General features: G+C 40.6%; 1 protein-coding gene and 1 long non-coding RNA gene across 4 annotated transcripts in view; both read right to left on the reverse strand.

Moving 5' to 3' along the window:
- Positions 1-14,290, reverse strand: part of CTTNBP2NL (CTTNBP2 N-terminal like) — a 77,696-nt gene extending 63,406 nt beyond the window's left edge. Inside the window, exons 1-2 of one of the 3 annotated variants that reach the window (XM_082380103.1) lie at positions 14,140-14,264; positions 2,137-2,260 (exon numbers count right to left, since the gene is read on the reverse strand). Coding sequence is in view for 1 of the 3 variants with exons in the window: in XM_082380102.1 (XP_082236228.1) it covers positions 14,140-14,244 (105 nt within the window). In the remaining 2 variants the exon portion in view is untranslated. Of the gene's footprint in view, positions 1-340; positions 2,072-2,136; positions 2,261-14,139 lie in introns of those variants that run through there. The other 2 variants (XM_082380102.1, XM_082380104.1) reach the window with 2 other exon arrangements.
- LOC309623663 overlaps positions 1-18,955 on the reverse strand; it is a 128,270-nt gene that overhangs the window by 77,459 nt on the left and 31,856 nt on the right. The gene's annotated exons all lie outside the window — the stretch shown is intronic.

Raw genomic sequence — 18,955 nt, forward strand, 5'->3', positions numbered from 1 at the left:
TCCTTTCCATAAGATTAATTTCTCACAAACCACACATAGATAGAAGTTAGACGGCGTACAATCTTGGAAGGATCTTCTGACCATTGTGTATGGTAAGATACATTTCATAACTTCTAAAGTAGAGCAAGTACTATTTTCCCTCTTCCACTCTTTACTTCTAAATTGCCACTCTCATATAGTTTTTTTTTTAAAGTGAATCACAACATGACTAGTTCACACACCCTCCAGTAACTCCCAACTCCTATGAGCACATTAAATTTTAGGAGGCACACAAAAGAGTCATTGATTCCTTCCAGAGCTACTGCCTTTAAGCGAAGGAGAGCATGTAGAAAATGCATACTTCACTGTGTTGTTAGATGTTGCTCCAGGACACACTGTACAAATCTTTTGCCACATGGTAAAACGTGTTCAATGTAACTTCAGCTCTAACTGCTAACTTTCTAACTGGTGAGGGCTAGCGACTAGTAAGCGATTCTCACATTTGCACTTCAGTATTAGAGAGCCCTCACAACAGTTACTTTAAAAATAAAAGCTAAAAAAAAATTAAAAAAACAAAAAAACAACAAACCTAATAAAGCTACACTTAACATAAGATGGTATGCTGGAAAAAACACATGGCTTTGCAGTCAGATAGATGCCAGGTCAACATCTTCCTAGTTGTGTGACTGGGCAAGTTTTCTGATTCTCAGTTTTCTTAACTGTGAAAGTGAAATGATGATATCTAACTCATAGGACTGTTGTAAAGATTGAGTTAATAAATATAAAATATCTTGCCAAGTTCCTGATAGAAGCTGATCAATGGTTTAATTATTAAGAACTACTATCCTCTCTCACTTTCCAAAAGAATTCCAAGGAAGGCATTACCAAAATTGGGGGCAGCCAAGATCAATTACTTCAGAAATAAGTGACTCTGGCTGCCTTTTGTAGTTGGGAACCACAAATGAAGAAGGATGATAGCATCCTGGAGTGAATAATGATGAGGAATTTAAACTACCATTTGAGTCACACTGGTTTCTTAGATGAAACCCTTCCCCCAATTCCTGATGGTTTCATGTTTTAATCTCTCTCAAGGAGATTATAAGGCAGAGAAAAAAATCCTATCATTTTATTCCTTTTCTCACCCCTCCCCTGATGTTAAGCAGAATAATGGGCACTTGGTAAAGGCGCTCCATAAATACCAACTGCACTGAGTAAATCAACTAGGAATAGAGCTAAAAATGATAGTGTTTACACATATTACTCTTTTTTCCTTCAATATCTTTATATTCCTTAAATATTCTCATTTAGAAATCTAAAACTGTGGCTTAAGGATGCAGTGTGATATAATAAAATATAATAGACGGGGAGTGAAGAGTATAGAGTTTTAGTCTCAGCTCTGCTACTAAACAGCTATATTGCTTTGAGAAAAAAAAATTACATAGTTGCTCTGGCATTGAGTTTCCTCACAGGTAAAATAAAACAGACTAGATAATCTCCAAAGTCCTTCATGGTTCCATTCTAAGCTTTCATGAGTGAAAATCAAGAATTATTTGTTAGAGAAATCAATTAAATAAAAATTACAGGTAAATATACAAGGAACTAAAACAGACTGTACCTAAATCACACTTTTTGATCTGTTGTGATACATATACGTCCTCATAAAAGAGTGAAATTGAAACAACCTTAAGTCACTTTAATTATAAAACAGTCTAGCCTAGGCAAGAAAAAATTCTATTATTTGTCAATGGCATAAAGAACAATATTCATGTTACCTCTACATTTGTAAATAACTTCTGCACACAAATTTTAATATCTGGAACATTTTGCTTATGTATCAACTTATTTAGCTTGGTGTCTACATGAAATAAATATAATACAAATACAACACAGTAGGGGAAAAAAAGGGCCACAGCTGTGTAATTCAAACCCAAGAGGTCTGTTTTCGCATATTCCTATAACCATTCTTTATAAATATTAAAATTTAGCAGTTCTTTGCTGTCCTTTACATTTGAATCTAATTTTAACACACAACACATTGCAGTAACTTTTTGTCCGAAATATAAATGAACGATAGTAAAACTGCATTATGTTTTAGTATGGCAGTGATATTCCTGGGGGTGGTATGAGGGTGGGGATGGGGATGGGGGTGATACTGACCTGATAACTGGCAGTCACACTTTAGTCCTCAAGTATAAATTCTTAAAGTTTTCTTCAGTTAAAATTTGGGAAAATTGACAAATATATTTAAAATGTCATCAGCATGGTGGAAAAATCTCCAATGCTGCAAAATAATAAGAAATTTATTGTCTATGTGACCATACTATAAACAATTGGTAAATCCCAAGAATGTCAACTGTCATTATAGCTGATGAGGCCTGACAGCTGTTGGTTGATACAGACAAGAAAGAAGAAAATAGCCACTTCTTCAAGTTGAAGCTGAGTAATATAGGAAAAAATATCAGGAATCTGACTTCCCTTTTGCAATCATAATTAGGGAAGGTGAGGTCTTTCAAAATCTTTTCACTGTCATTTCAAGGACTATTTTATGAATGTCCCCAGAAGAAACTGACTTTCTCTCCCTGAATTGATAAAAGCTTATTTGCTTGAATCACCATGACTTATGCACAATGCACTCAGATAAAAAAAATAACATAATTACAACTGAACTTTTCAAACTGCCAAATTTGTGTAAGGAAAATTCTCATCCCCTCATCTCTTGCCAATCAGTAAACAAACAAATCAATCTGTCACCACCTCAACTTTGTAGGGCTTATTACTCATCCCAGCTTCTACTTTTTCCCATTTATTTTCAAATATTAAATGTTGAATTATATGTAACTTTTGGTTTATGTTTTTCTAATAGTGTATTAGAGCCTGAAAACTTAAACAAAAAAGATAGGCCCAAATTTTTATTTGATAAAACATAAATTTTGTCTTGTATTTAAGGTATTTAAAGTACCAAGTCCATTCGACTCCAGTTTCTGCCAATATATAAATTATATGGTCTAAGATTTTCAGAAAAAGGCTGTTTCTAACTCCATATTCATTATCAGAAATATGACTGCCAGATTTTTGGCATGTTACATTGTAGTCTACAGACTCATTCTCCACTTATTTTCTAAATGAGCTGTTACTTGTCATTGTCTGTTAAGTAACTGTGAAAGACAAGATCATTTCAACCAGATGCTCAGCTCATTCCTTCCGGTAGAATCTCTCCAAGACCCAACTTTCCTTAAAGTTTAGATGTAGATATTTCTGCCTAAGGAATGCTACAGTCTATAAATTTGAAATAAAAACCACCTGTGGACAAGTTGTCTGTATATATTATCATACACTGTGGTACAGCTAGCTGTAGCTATATTAAGCTTTATAGTTTTCTCAATTAAAAAAATATATAAGCATATATAATAAAAAGTTACACATATTTTAATACCCTGGAAAAATTAGCCTATTTATAGATTAGGTATGAAACTTGTTTTTAAGTTATTAATAAATGATTTCAAACATGAGTTTGCCCAGCTTACAATATGGTCTATTCACATGCTACTTCCCACCAAGTCAGGGCCAACAGCCAGGAGAGCATGAATCTCTTCTTTTTTTTTTTTTCTTTTAATAAATTTATTTATTTATTTTTGGCTGCATTGGGTCTTCGTTGCTGCACGGGTTTTCTCTACTTGCGGCCAGCGGAGGCTACTCTTCGTTGTGGTGCGTGGGCTTCTCATCACGGTGGCTTCTCTTGTTGTGGAGCTCGGGCTCTAGGCATGCAGGCTTCAGTAGTTGTGGCGTGTGAGCTCAGTAGTTGTGGCTCACGGGATCTAGAGCGCAGGCTCGGTAGCTGTGGCGCACGGGCTTAGTTGCTCCGCGGCATGTGGGATCTTCCCGGACCAGGGCTTGAACCCGTGTCCCCTGCATTGGCAGGAGGATTCTTAACCACTGCGCCACCAGGGAAGTCCATGAATCTCTTCTGTATGAACTTTCATGTGCCAACAGCCACAGAAATTATGGGTATCAAGGAGGACACTGGCTCTGCACCTCCACTGTACCTCCTGAACAGCAGTGCTCATTTTGCTATGGAGGTATGCTGCTCTGGCTCTGTTCATTTTATTCTAGCCTTTTCCCTTGACCCAACATCCACTCATTCTGGTTCTGGTTGTGCCTCTTCCTTCTTGAGGAAGTCTCAGCTTTTGCTCTGGAACTCATTCTTTGATAGCAGGCATTGTTGCCTTTTTACCACATGGAGATTGGGTGGCAGAAAAAGAAACACCCCAGTTGCTACAACTATGTAAGGAGTAAGGCAGGGCAGGGTGGAGTACACGTAGATGTTTGTCTATCTAGTATCTGGGTGTGTGTATGTCTTTATGTGGAACTGAAGGCTTTATTTCTATGTGGTGGGTAATGTGGGACAGGAAAGAGAGAAAACATTTTTAAGGTGAGTCTCAGATATTTCTGGACATAGAAGCACCTCAAAAAAAAACTACATAAATCTTTTTTTTTAAATCCACTTGGCTAGCACCAAAAAAAAAAAAAAAAAAGAATTCAGTTATTTTACCCAAGAGATCACTCTTGCAAAACTGGATAAAAATCACTTCTTTCCTATATACTCAGATATCAAATTAAAGAAATTTATACTTGGGCTACAGCTGACTAAAATTCAGGCCATTCAGTTAAGTTTTTAGTATCAGTGATAAGGGATTAGCACGGATGTAAAGCAAACTTGCTGCAATTATGTAAAGACTCTTTCCAGTACATATAAGCAAAACCAAAATTTGGGAGGCCAGTTAATTCTAAAAATTCAAAGAGTCAACACTGACATACAAAATGGCTGTTTTGACAGCTTTCCATTAGATAATGTACTTCCTTAAGAACCCAGTATATATGAAATTAAAAAAAATAAACACGTCACATTTATAAATACCAAATCTAAAATGGACAAAAGTGCACTGCTATTTTTAAAAAAATGTATCCAAAGCAACCTCCTATCTGAGGGTGGAAGGTGTTGACACATTACCTTGACTATCTCAAGATTTAGCCTTCCCACCCTCTGGCACTTCTGGTTTTTCATAAAGGTTATTTATGCGTTTGGGGGTAAGAGAGTGACAACATTCCAAACTGTACCTCTCATTCCACTTTTGGCATTTTAGGATTAGGCTAGTAAAGAAAAACTTGTCAAAATATTATCAGAAAATAAATTTTCTCATCACGAAAGCAGATCTTTTGTACATTTACTACAGACAGTTGTTTCTGCTATTATTATTTACAGATTCTAAAACCAAGATAGAAAAACAAACCTTTTAACTGAATTCTACAGTACTATGCAATAAAAGCTTTACTACAAATGTCAAATCAATCTTCTTTCAGTTGAAGGTAAAAGATATTACCTGAGTATTTGTATTCTTATGTGTCTATGTGTTATAACGTGTTATGGGCTAAATTGTGTCCTCTAACCCCAAAATTATATGTTGAAGTCCTAATCCCCAGTACCCCCATAATGTGACTGTATTTAAAGGTAGGGTCTTTAAAGAGGTAATTAAGTGAAAAATAAGGTCATGGGGGACTTCCCTGGTGGCACAGTGGTTAAGAATCCACCTGCCAATGCAAGGGACACGGGTTCGAGCCCTGGTCCGGGAAGATCCCACATGCCGTGGAGCAACTAAGCCCGTGAGCCACAACTACTGCGCCTGTGCTCTACAGCCTGCAAGCCACAACTACTGAAGCCCAACACCTAGAGCCTGTGCTTCACAAGAGAAGCCACCACAATGAGAAGCCCGCGCACCGCAACGAAGAGTAGCCCCCGCTCACTGCAACTAGAGAAAGCCCGCATGCAGCAATGAAGACCCAATGCAGCCACAAATATATAAAAAAATTTAAAAAAAAATGAGGTCATGGGATTCCCTGGTGGTCCAGTGGTTAAGACTCTGTGCTGCCACTGCGGGGGGGCATGGGTTCGATCCCTGGTCAGGGAACTAAGATTCTGCATGCTGTGTGGCATAGCCAAAAGAAGAAGAAGAAAAAAAAGAGGTCATTAGGGTAGGCCCTAATCTAATATGCCTGGTGTCCTTATAAGAAGAGAAATTTGGACAAAAACGCAGGACAGGGAGACACCATGTGAAGACACAGGGAGAAGATGGCCATTTAACAAGCCAAAGAGAGAGGCCTCAGAAGAAACCAATCCTGCTGACACATTGATTTCTGACTTCTAGCCTCCAGGACTGTGAGAAAATAAATTTCTGTTGTTTAAGCCACCCAGTCTGTGGTACTTGTTATGGCAGCTCTAGCAAACTAATACAACATTTACTACTTTTAAAGACTATTACAGCAACTAGATCAAAGCCTTCCCCTTACCATGTGAGTGCCTGAACAAAGAATGCCCTGCTTTGTCTTATCAGTCTGCTTTTTCCCAGCAACACTATGTATAGGATTATATAAAACAGAATGGTTTTGAAACAGTTTTGGAGACTGTAAATTTCAGGATCCTGAAATATAATATGAATAATGCACTTACAAAGAAATTACAACAGTGCTAAGGGATTGAGGTGCTTGTTTATCCAATACTGTCAATATGGACTTTGAAGGAGGCCTCAAGAAACCAGTTCTGTAATAAAGCTGATTATTCTTTAAGATCAATACTTAAAGTACTTTCAGTACTCTACTCAAAGCTGATTCTAGGATACCAGATATTCTAGATTTATACTTAGTACAGAAATTAGTAATATAATTGAGCTTACCAATGTTAATCACCACTTCCTCAGAGTTTTATTTTTATTTGTTTATTTTTTTCCTCAGAGTTTTCTAGAGTAGTTTTCTAAGAAGAATTCAAGCCATAATAGCAATAATAAAAAAGATACACACTTATTGAGCTAAACATAAACATGTTCCAGGCAGTGTTCTAAGTACTTGACATGTATTAATTCAGTCCTTACAACCTTAGGTGATAGATGCTATAACCATTATCAACAAGTTCATCATCATCATCATCCCCATTTTACAGATGGGAAAACTGAGGTACAAAGGCTAAATAACTTAAAAGTCTCACATCTAGTATGTGGCAGAAACAGAATTTGAACCTAAGTAATTTGATTCCAGAGGCTTCCTTAGAAACCACTGCTACTTGGTAACCACTGTTCACATCTGATTTTCTCATTTTATCAGCTAAATTGTGATTCACAGAGCTGGAAGGGACCTCAGAAATAATCTAATATAGCACTCTCGTTTTACAGATGAAAATTGAGGCCAGAGTTGTTAAGTGAATTACTGAAGATTATAGTTAAATAGTAAAATTATCAAGATCCAGTCTAATCCACCTTCTGGGACACCATGATGGATATCAGGGTTTTGTTTTGGTTAGCTCTGTTTTAAGACTCATACATCTCTAGTGTATCTGTGTGTGTGTGTGAATGTCCGTCTCTCTTACTATGTGTGTACATCTGTTTCTATCATTGTCTCTCCTACATGTTGCCAACAACATTTATATGCATCCTGAAGAAAGGGAGGAAGTGGCCTCATGCCCATAAACAAGCATTCAAACATCTCTCCCCCAAAATGAGGACATCTGGCACAACGCTATTAAAAACAGGTCTGTCTACCTGGATATCTGTTTACACCTTTTCAAGTATTCTCATCTGAGACAAGACCAAACCAGAAGAGCTACATTAGTTAAGCTACTGGAATGTATGTTAATGAAAATGAAGAATAGTTTTTACGTTAACACATTTTTTCATTAAAATTAAAAATATGTCTTCTAATATCAGAAAATTACCAGCAGTATTTACCATTTCGGGTATTATTTGTCAGTGGCTTTATTTATTTCAATGAAATTATAACATGATTTCATTGAAATACGTATATCTGTCTAGATCATCTATCTGTCCATCATTCCCCTAAATTTTTGCTTTTCTGAAATAATGCCACCATGATTTGTAAAATACCACAATGAGGGAAAATAATATGTAGACTGATTTTATTTCCAGTAAAATGATTCATGGGCCTCAATTCTACAGGCAGCCTGGAATACAAGAACCCTTCAAATATTCCACATTAATGTTGGATGAAGTCGTTGACTCCATCAGGATTTCAAACCAGGAAGAAACAGAGCATATGGTGTGGAGGATGAACTGTAATACAGTCAAGGTATCTGTGTTTTAGCTATGCCCATAACCTGACTCTCCCCGAACTGTAAAAAAATTTCACAAAAGCCTGTAACAGAATGTTGTAACTGATGATGTTGTTTTGCCTTTTAACTTCTGTCTTCTAAGTCAGACCACTGATTTTTAAAAAAGTTTAACAATTTGGTATCAGTTGAAAATGACCAACAGACCTGGCAATTGTTTTTGCTCCAAGGTTTTTTGGGGACAGTAACTCTTCTGGGAGGCAGTGTGTTGCAGTGAAAAGTGCTTGGACTTTGGAGCCCTACAGACCTAGGTTTGCATCCTGGCTCTACCACTTCATACTTCCTTGATCCACATAATCTTTGAGCTTTCAGTTCTTCATCTATAAAATGGGGATGACAAGACGTACTCTAACAGGATACTGAATGGTTTAAATGACTTAGTGACTGGTCAGTTCTCTCACTTCTCATCCCTGGAGCGCATATAGTTGGTTTCATCTGTAAGGATAATGAAGTTTTCCTTTTTTCCAATGAGTTCTCACTTTCTACCACTCATGTGTCTAATTTAGAAATCAAAACAAGTTTACTCCTTCTAACCTGGTAGGTTGATCTGCTCCAAGAAGGAGATGGCCTGGCCAGTTCCTGGGAAAGGCAGCTTAGGAACACACACAACACGTATTCAGGCCAATGGTTATCTGCACACTACTTGGGAAAGAAAAAGGACAATCTTCTGCCTAGACTGGCTTTTTGTGACTTTAGGATATAAGTGAAAAGCATGCCTTTGCTTCCACTGAATTTCTACAGCTTTTAATCAAGTTACAATTTTAACTCATAATACTGATAAACGGGTTTTCTAAAAATATCACAACTATTTTGAAATCATATTAAATGCATAATGGATATGTATCTTATTCATAACCCAAGAGCAGTTATCACATTCTATTACATCAATTCATCTATTTACATAGCTGTCTTTTGTCTCATAAGATTCTGCTCTTCTAGACAAATACTCTGTCTTATTCAGCTTGATAAACTTAGCACCCAGCAGTCTCTGGTTCAAAGGGGTAATCAAAACATGCTGGCTGGAAAGAAATGTACAGTGCAGTACCTTGAATTACAGTGTACAAAACTGGACTTTATCTTCTGGGAAATAAGAAGCCACTAAACATTTTTAACTAGGTGAATCTCACAATAAAAATATAGTTTCAGGAAGGTTAAAGCTTGACGTACAGAGCTGATTTGACTGAAGAGAAACTGGAAGCAGAAAAAGCAGTTGGGAGAAAACTTTAACAGTACAGGTATGAGGTTAAAATGTGTGAAATAGGATGGTGGCAGTAAGAATAGGGGAAAAAAAAAAGACCGATGCAAGAGACTTTATAAAGAATGTATAGTAACTTGGTACTGGCTTTTTTAAGGAGGTAAGAGGGGAAATAATCCCAGATCAGCTGAGGTTTTTAAGGCTGGGTGACTATAATGACGATGTCATTAACAGAAACAGGGATGTTAGAAAAGGAACGGGTTTTGGGGGGGAAATAATGGCTGTGATGCGAGACACGCTGAATGAGAAGTAACTAGACCCCCAAGAAGAACGCGTTCAGACTCAGCGAGTGTGGCGAAGGCTAAAGGTTTAGAAGCAGAGAAGTCTTTAGGGGTGGAGCCTTTTCAGAAAATTTCTTCCATGTCTTCAATTTAAGAACAAGAGGCAATAAGAAGAAGCTGATACATAGGACTACACCAGATCTTGTTTGTACCGTCAAATATTAAACCAGTTAAGAACCAGATTGGTTCTGTTCTCACTCCTGTTCAACCCGCTACAACAGAAAGGACTACTTGGCAGAAACCAAGGAATGGGGAACACCTTCCTTCAAAAAACCCCAAACTTAGTGCTCCTTTTTTCTACAACTTACCCGTCAGTTCATTCTCCTCTGTTATAATTTATAGATCTTATTTCTCATTAAAACAACTCATCCCTGCTTGCTTCTCCCTCTGCACTCCTTCCTCCCTGGCTCACCTTTCTAGGCGAGCTGACCCAGAGCACACTGCAGCCTCTCCTTCCCCAGCAGCTCTGCACAAAGGACCCATGCAGATGCTCCCAAGGCTCAGGGTCAGGAGTCTTTTTTGTCTGTAAACTCCATCGTCCTGTGCTCTCCTATCTTCCTTCCTAGCTTCTATTTGAACTCAGTAACAGTTAAGGATTATATTCTTTAAACTCAGTAACAATTAAGGATTACATTCTTTGTGGCTCCAAAAGGCAGAAATGATTCATTTAGCAGCAAAGCACACATTTAGAGTGGAAGCTCTGGCTCTGGACCCGAAATACAGAGTTTGGAAATAGTTGGCAGGGAGAAACCATATTACTACATTCTTTACTTCAATGCCTGCTTGTAGTCCTGTTTTCCTCAACCCACAAACCCCTGTCCTCCACTCCCCCACCTCCACTCTTAACTTCCCTATCCATAGTTTCTTCTCACCCATTTGAGTTGTTCTTATGATTGCTCCTTACTTTGGGGGTAGTAGAAGAGTTATTCAAGAGGCAAAAATCACTGTCAATCAAAATTACCATTGAAAATCCCTTAAATCTCACAGAAGGTACAACCCTGCACCATGATCACGGTATCCACGAAACCATTTATATGACACTGAGGGTGAAGGTACTTAAGACAGTGTGGAGTCAAACAACTGACAATTCAGAGAGAAGACATCAGACGGTTGAATCCCTTGCCTTTCCTTTTCCAGGGCCAAAAAGTTTAAGGAAGATAAGGTACATGACAAAATTATGAAACACACATACCGTAAGACACATGCGCTGCCCTAAAAACTCTTCTGTCGGATGTCTGAGATCATGACATACACAAGCTTTGTTTCCCTCTAATTAGGAAGCTTAGCTATATATTCAAATATTTAAAACAAAACCAACCAATAACTAAACTCAGACACTAATTCTTCACATTTGTTTAAATGCTAAAGGAGTAAAAGAATATTTAATATTAAATTCTTTAACTCACGTGCAAAGTGCTAATAATAATGCAATAATACCTACCAATTACTGAGTGCTTCCTGTATGTCATGTTCATGTAATCTTCTAAAAAAAAAAATCTCTGAAAGTCATTTTTAAGTCACAGCTGAGGAAACTGAGATATGGTGAAGATAGAAAACTGCCATTTCCCTGGGTCACACAGCAAAAGGGCAGCAGAGCTGGAATCTTAACTCAGGTCTGCCTTTAAAGTCTGTGCTGTAAATCAGCACACTTTATAGCCTCACCATAAATAAGCCATTTTCTCACTGAAATGCTTTGAACTGAAACTAGGAAGATGTGATTTTTAGTTATTATCAGCAAACATCCAGGAAATAAGAAAAAATGGCCTTTAGTAACAGGTTGACAAGCTATTCCTGGGGTCAACCACCACAGACTGGACAAACTTCCTCTAGAAATAAATCTCTGCTTCTTGTATCATGCCACTAAACACCAATTCAGTGGCCTAAAAATCCTTGTATCATATGTCTGAGATCATGACATATACAAGCTTTGTTTTCCCTTACTTAGGCATCTTAGCTATATATTGAAATATTTAAAATAAAACCAACCAATAACTAAAATCAGACACTAATTCTTCACCTTTGTTTAAATGCTAAAGAGGAAGAATATTTAATATTAAATTCTTTATGGACTGTTTATACTAACAAGATGTGCCATATCTTATCAGTAAATTATGTTTCTAGTCTACCCGAAGGGGTCAGCTTCAAACTAAGTTCAACAAACGTTCATGAAGTCAAACTATATACTAGGCAATACAAACTATATACTAGGCAATACAAACTATATACTATAAAGGTACAAAGATGAAACAAAACATACTAATACCTCTCTCAAAGAATTTATAATTTAATGAGGCAGATTACAAATATACCTTAAAAAATCTCTGCATACAATGTTTTTCTTCATCTGATATAACCAAACAAGTGTTGAAAAAGTTAAAGGAAAGATTTCCAAGACTCAAATGTGTATCAAACAGATCCTGCTTACTGTGCCAAGTAATCAAAGAGCATTATTTGCTTTTTCCTCTCTGCTCATTAAGGCCCTGGCAATCACCGCAACTTTGTTTTCCTTAGTCTCTTACCTCAGTTTATTTTCTGTTCTCTGCTCATGTAATAAGATATATCTTTTTGGGAATTCCTGTTCTGCTTTTAGTTCTTTTCTGCTGCTATTGCTAGGGGCCCTTACCCACCTATCGCAGTACACTTTGTGTTTGCTGGAGAGACCCTCCACAGTTTCTTCTTTGTGCCTTTTTATCGGAGATCTGGAAACAATCACTGGGCAGATCTGTGAGCACTGAGACTGGCTCTGAAAACTTCGAACCTAACTCTTCAAAATTAATTACCTTCAGAAAGTCTACCTTCAGAGACTCTAATCAGGAAGGTAAAAGACAGCTGTTATAATTGCCCCCATGATTCCAACTCCTTGCATCCCATTGTTATTATCTTTGGCTATAAATAACAGTAGTAAGACAGACTTCAGACCGAAAGCAAAAGAAACAATGCTAAAAAAATATGGCAAATTTTAATATATGAAAGTGCTAGCAATAGATGATTACTAGGGATTCAATGGCATTAACATTAGGCCAAAATCATCAATATTTTGCACCTGCTGAAATGAAGGCCTTTATGAGCACACTATAGGGACACTCTTTGGTAGTAGTCACATGTGTGTGAATAGCTGGAGTTTACCTTGCTTTTATTTATCCTTATCGCTGAGATTTAAAATGTGCTTTTAATTTTCATCCCCTGAATTTTGGTAGATGATAGTGGTCTTGTAAAACCAATCAACAACATCATATATATACATATATATATATATATGTACATATATATATCAGTTTCACCTGGAGGGAAAAACCCACCATAAAATAGGGGCTAGAGAGTAACCAATGGCCACCGGACCAGATTAATCATGAACCTAGACCGCTGAACCTGAATTTTCTTCAAACACTTCCTGCCTTTTGTTTCAACAGAACTATACCTTCCAGGTTAACTGCAGTCTCCCTGGGCAACAGACCAGCCCACCCTAGACTAGGAGATACTCATTCCTAATCTAAAGCTCTTTATTTACTTATCTGTACTGTTTCACTTGAAAGCATTCTGTTATTCACTGACAGTCCAACAATATACACTGCATTCCTACCCACGCAAGACCAACTCTGTAGATATCCAACACGCCCACCTCACTATGAAATACCAAAGGGTGGTTTTTCATCAAGTTTTCAGGGAAGAAATAGGGTGAGAAAGCAAAAACGAAATGCAACTCAAACCTAAAAAAACCCTTAGAGGTTGGGTTCTCCCTCAAGGAATAAAGGTACAAAGGGGGGCGGGGAAGGTTACTATTTCTCCCTCCTCCAGAGACTAAAAAGGTCCCGAAGCAGGTGAGCCCTCGATGCCCCACAGGCGAACAGAGGATCCTAGGGGCTTAAGGCGGAAGGCTGAAGATCAGAGAATGGGGGATGGGAAGAACCCAAGCGGGGGAAGGCCGTTTCGTCCGTGGAGCTGGCAGTCTAGGTCGGGTCTCTGATTTTTGCATCGCCCCATCGCTCTTTTTTTTTTTTTTTTTGGAAAACACTAATTTTTATCTTACGGATGGAACTAGCTCTGGTCCCACCCTAGCGAGCAGGACAGGTGTAGGAAGGGATGTCTGGCCTCCCGGGGGCGGCCAGACAAACGGGGGTGGGGACGGCAGTCTACGGAATGGGAACCCGCACGCCTTCTCCCAAGGTTGAGGGGCTGGGCGAGGGGGCCCTTTAAACGGAGGGTGTCAGGAGGGCAGCCCCTTCTGGGGAGCTGGGGTTGACGAGGGACAATAAGTGGCTGCGAGCACCCTCGAAGGTTGAGGAGCCGCCTCCTCAGGGAATACCGGGAGGTAGACGAGACGGCTCCGCCCCCTCAGGGGACGGGCGCGAGTGGCAGTTGGGACGGCAGCGGGAGGACACCGGTGGTCCTACCCCTGCTTTTCTCTCGAGGACCCGGCCTCCCAGCCGCCGCCAAGCCCGGGCGCCAGCGGCTCCTACCTTTTCCCAGCGCTCGGGGCTCCGCTCCCTGCCGCCTCCGCCAGCCGCTCCATCCACAGCCCTCCGAGGCCCCGCCCCTCGACCGCCTGGCGAGGGCCCTGGCATTCGGCAGGGCCAATCTCCTTCTCGCCTCTCCAGCCCCGACACCAATCCGCTCCGGCTGGAGGAGGGGCTTCTCCAATGTCTTTTAGGCTCCTCCCGGGGCCCCGAGATCCCTTTTGTTTGGGGAGAGCCTAGCTGGGATTGAGCTCGCGTCACTTCCGGGAGGAAGCGTAGTCCTCCGGCCCGGGCTCGGGGGTGGGCTTACGACCCTCACGGCTCGGCTTCTGCAACTTTCCACCTTCTAAGCGATTTCTGGACCGGACGGTGGCGAGTGCTTCGTGTTTACCCTCATGGTACGGGCAGCTTAGGAACGGCGGGTTTCGGGTGCCCTGATTGATCGGGCATATTAACGTTTCATTTCATCCAAAATGTTAATAAATGAAGTGCGCTTTGGGTCTGCTTTAGAAAACTGGTTGTTGAAAACCTGGTAACGTGGCTTGCCTGCTCTCTCTTTTTTTCTTTTACGAAGCCTGTGCTAGAAACAAGGGCGCAAAGATAAAAAACCCGGAGGACCACCCCCGCCTTCTCTTTTCACATTACATTTGGAAGAGAATAGTAGCTCTGGAGCCCCTGGAGCGGGGACACCGGGTAGCCCAAATCCAGCCAGACCTGCCTTCCAGGTAGAAGTCGAATGAATAAAATTTGTGTCATGGTTTTCTACGCTATGTTTTCCAAATGAGGGGACTTTTTTGTGTCCTTGGCCCCATTATACTGTGGGCTACCAAGTTTGCAGTGACGCTGGGACACAGGACAGTAGAGGATGCAAGGAATGCCTGTCCCTCGTGAACACAGGAATGCAGATCTTGCTGGTGGTCGCAGCAAGCCTTACCAGCACCAAATAACCTAGAAAAGGGAGACGATGCACCCCTTCCTGAGGTCAGGGTTTCTGGATCCTTTTCCAGTTCAGATTGATTCAACTGGTTAAGAGAATAATAACCACATTGTTTTTAATATAATATAATAAATACTTACAATTAAATATTTATAATGCATAAATAATGTAAATTAATTTTAACATATGATTTCTAATATTAACAATTATTATTAAGCAAGACAGTACTAGGGACCTAGTACTCACCTAGGCAGACTATCTCAGGACAGATGCAGCCCTGTCCTCATGCAGTTTACAGTCTGGTGGAGGGATTTGGTCAGTCTGCAATCATTGATACGTTTGAAGGAAGTAAACCCGTATTAATGTCATCACTGTGCCAGGTACTTTCATATAATGATATTTAATCTTCACTACCAAATGAAAAATCTTTCCTAACCTGTAAGATAGACATCATTGGTGCCCATTTTACAGATGAGAAGATAGAGATTCAGAGAAATCAAGTAAAGCCATAGAGCTAGTAAATGGTAAATAAAGAACTTCCAACAAGATGTGTGATTTCAAACCTGTGCTATATTCTGCTCACCATACACTTGGCTCTCACAGGGGGGCTGGTCCAGAGTGGGCCTGGATGACTGTAAATCCAGCATTAGAGACAGAAACAAGCTCCATGCCTCCCCCTATTGACTGCTGGCTGGAGAAGGTCATCTCTATATATGAAGGACAAGAAGACTGTACTGAGGTGCTCAACGGCAGCCCAAGTGCTTCTGAAGTAACAAATAGGTAATACTGAACTTCAGAAAGACATCATTCCCTGCGTTCAGGAGACTGACGATCTGAAAGGCGAGATGAAGGGCCAGGCACATAGTAGGTGCTCAACAAATACGTCACTTGAAACAAAATGTCTGAAATGGTTAAAAACACAGAGTTTAAGTGCTGGACTAGGCCCATGAATTTGAAAAATTCCGTTTCCTCCTCCTCCCTTTTGCCCTGCCTTACGGGTGTGCAATGAGGAAGTGCCTCATTGCCCGACAATGAGGCAGATGTGGGAGAACAGGCTATTTTCTGCTGGCTTCTGAGTCACTCTAAGAGTTGCCCCAGTGAATCAGCTCATCCCTCCTCCCATCCTTCCTTTGTTAACCCACCACCACCCATTCTACTCCCAGGCTGACCTGGTGCTTTCTTCCTTTACAGCAACCGGCAGCTCCCCTGATTCCCTGAGCTCCCACTTGTCCATTCCTCAGTGAGTGTGGGAGGACCCAGCAAGAATGAGATCGTCCCCACTGTGTAGGATTGAGTCCTGAGGGTATTCAGATTACTCTCTTTTTAATTCATCACCCCAGGAGCTAGTGCATGGGCAGGGCTTGTGAACCTGAAGTTTTGTGATTCTTCAAATATATAAAATGTGTAAATAAATTTAGAGTCTGGCACACTGATGTACATACACAGAGGTAGAAAGTGGGTTCGTACTAATTTCTTAAATTTATATAACACAACATACCATTTTTATATCTATTATTTTATCAACTTGCCAGGAAGTATTTATTAAATGCCTACTGTGTGTCAGGTAACAATTTAGTAAGAAGTGCTAAAGATTATAGTGTGTGTTAATTTTTCTCCAAATAAGTAAACTTCCTAGGTAGGTGTACCATAAATGTTTATTGCTGGTTTGGGGAGGCAATGATGGAGTAAAAAAGGGCTAGGCTGGAAGTGAAAAAAACAAAACAAAAAACTGCGAGTTCTGCTGGAGTTCTCCCTCTGTCACAAACTGTAGTTTCTTTCCTAAGGCTGCTGTAACAAATTACCACAAACTGGGTGGCTTAAAACAACAGAAATGTATTCTCTCTCAGTCAGGAGGCTAGGAGTCTGAAATCAGGGTGTTGACAAGGTCAGTTCCTGGGTGAGGGGTGTTGGTAGGGGTGGGTTTATGGGACTTAAACTGCTCTCCTAGTTTATGGGGGTTCCTGGCAAACCTTGGCATTCCTTGGCTTGTAGCTGAATTGCCCTAGTCTCTGCCTCTGTCTTCACATGGCTTTCTTCCCTCTGTGACTTGATGTCTCTATATGTCCTCTCCTCTTCTTTTTTTTTTTTTTTTTAAATTATTATTTATTTATTTATTTATGGCTGTGTTGGGTCTTCGTTTCTGTGCGAGGGCTTTCTCCAGTTGCGGCAAATGGGGGCCACTCTTCATCGCGGTGCGCGGGCTTCTCACTATCGCGGCCTCTCTTGTTGCAGAGCACAGGCTCCAGATGCGGAGGCTCAGTAATTGTGGCTCACGGGCCCAGTTGCTCCGCGGCATGTGGGATCTTCCCAGACCAGGGCTCGAACCCGTGTCCCCTGCATTGGCAGGCAGATTCTCAACCACTGCGCCACCAGGGTAGCCCCTCTCCTCTTCTTATAAGGACAGCAGTCATTCTGGATTTAGAACTCATCTTAATCTAGTATGACCTCATCTTAACTCATTACATCTGCAAAGATCCCATTTCCAAAAAAGTTCACATTCTGAGGTTCTAGATGGACACGGATTTTGGGGGGTGGGGATGGGAACCATTCAAACCAGTATGCAAAACTACTTTGCACAGTAACACCCCCACTTAACTCCATTTAGCTTCATTGGTAATGGCATGAAAGTAGTGAACTAATTCCTAAAGATCATTTCAGTTCTATAATTGTATGATAATTATATACGCTAGAAGCATTTCTCAAGCCTTTACTATATGCCAGGCACTATGAAATTGCTTCACAGTACATCTGATTTAACCCTTAAAAGAATTCCAGGAGATAGATGTGAATATTCCCATTTTGCAGATGAGGAAATTGAGGTACAAAGAAGTCCATAGTCATGGAATTCATAAGTGATGAAGATGGAATCTATTCACTCAGGTCTGACTCCAAAGTCCACCCTCACAATTACTATGCTGTGTAATCTCTCCATCATACTAGATGGGTTAGGAAGATGGGGAACGCAACAAATCTTTAAAATTTTGATTTATATAATACCTGGAGCTGGGTAGCAATCTTCCTGGGGAAAGCAAGAGAGAAGGGAACAGTGGGTGGCAATGAAAACTTAGTAGGGAAGAGGAGAGCTATGGGCACTTACCTGAACCTCAGTTTCCTCATTTGTAAAATGGAATAATAGTTCCGCCAGGTGGTTGTGAATAGCCAAGCGAGATAATGGACATGAAAGTATTTGATAAACCCTCTGAGGGGTGATGATAAACTACCTGGGAGATCTTGCTCAAACTTTCTCCTCTCTGGGTCCTTGCCTTCCAGCTGAACATCTGAGGGTTGAGCATCTGGGGCTCTATAGGACTCCTTCTAGCTGTGACCCACAATTACTAAGATGCTGGGTGAGCTAGATGTAAAAGTTGGAGTGACTGGGAAAAGTGACCTGGCCTGGCTCCCTTACCTCTTGTTCCTCAAGCCCCCACCTGGCTCCTCCAGGAGGGGATCCTGAGGTTGCAGTCTAGCAGCGGCAGAGAGCTCTCGAGGCCGGGACCTGGCTGAAGTGGGAAGGACAGTGTGCTCTCCGTGGCTCCCTACATTTTCTCTCATTATTTGCTCCCACAAAGGCCTTTCTGAGTAGCACTTAAGGTTCGCGTCTAGCTTGGATCAGCCCGACCTGGGCGACTGGGGCACAGGGGAAGTTGAGATTTCTGGGCGTGGCCCTCACTGTGTTCTCGATCGTATTGCCCCCCCTAGTGCTGAGCGACGAGTCCTGCAGCTGTCAGCTTCCCTCTTGGCCGTCCCCGCGCGTTCCGCGGAGGCCTCTCCCCAGACAGTTTTTCCTTTTAAGGGTGTGGGCTGAGAGCGCAGCAGGTAGGGGGCTCCAAGGACCAGAAGTTCGGAAAAACCACCTTCAGGGACAGATTCTTCTGGTTGTTA

Source organism: Balaenoptera borealis, assembly GCF_965194805.1.
Source record: "Balaenoptera borealis genome assembly, chromosome: 1".
In the NCBI taxonomy this organism is placed as follows: domain Eukaryota; kingdom Metazoa; phylum Chordata; class Mammalia; order Artiodactyla; family Balaenopteridae; genus Balaenoptera; species Balaenoptera borealis.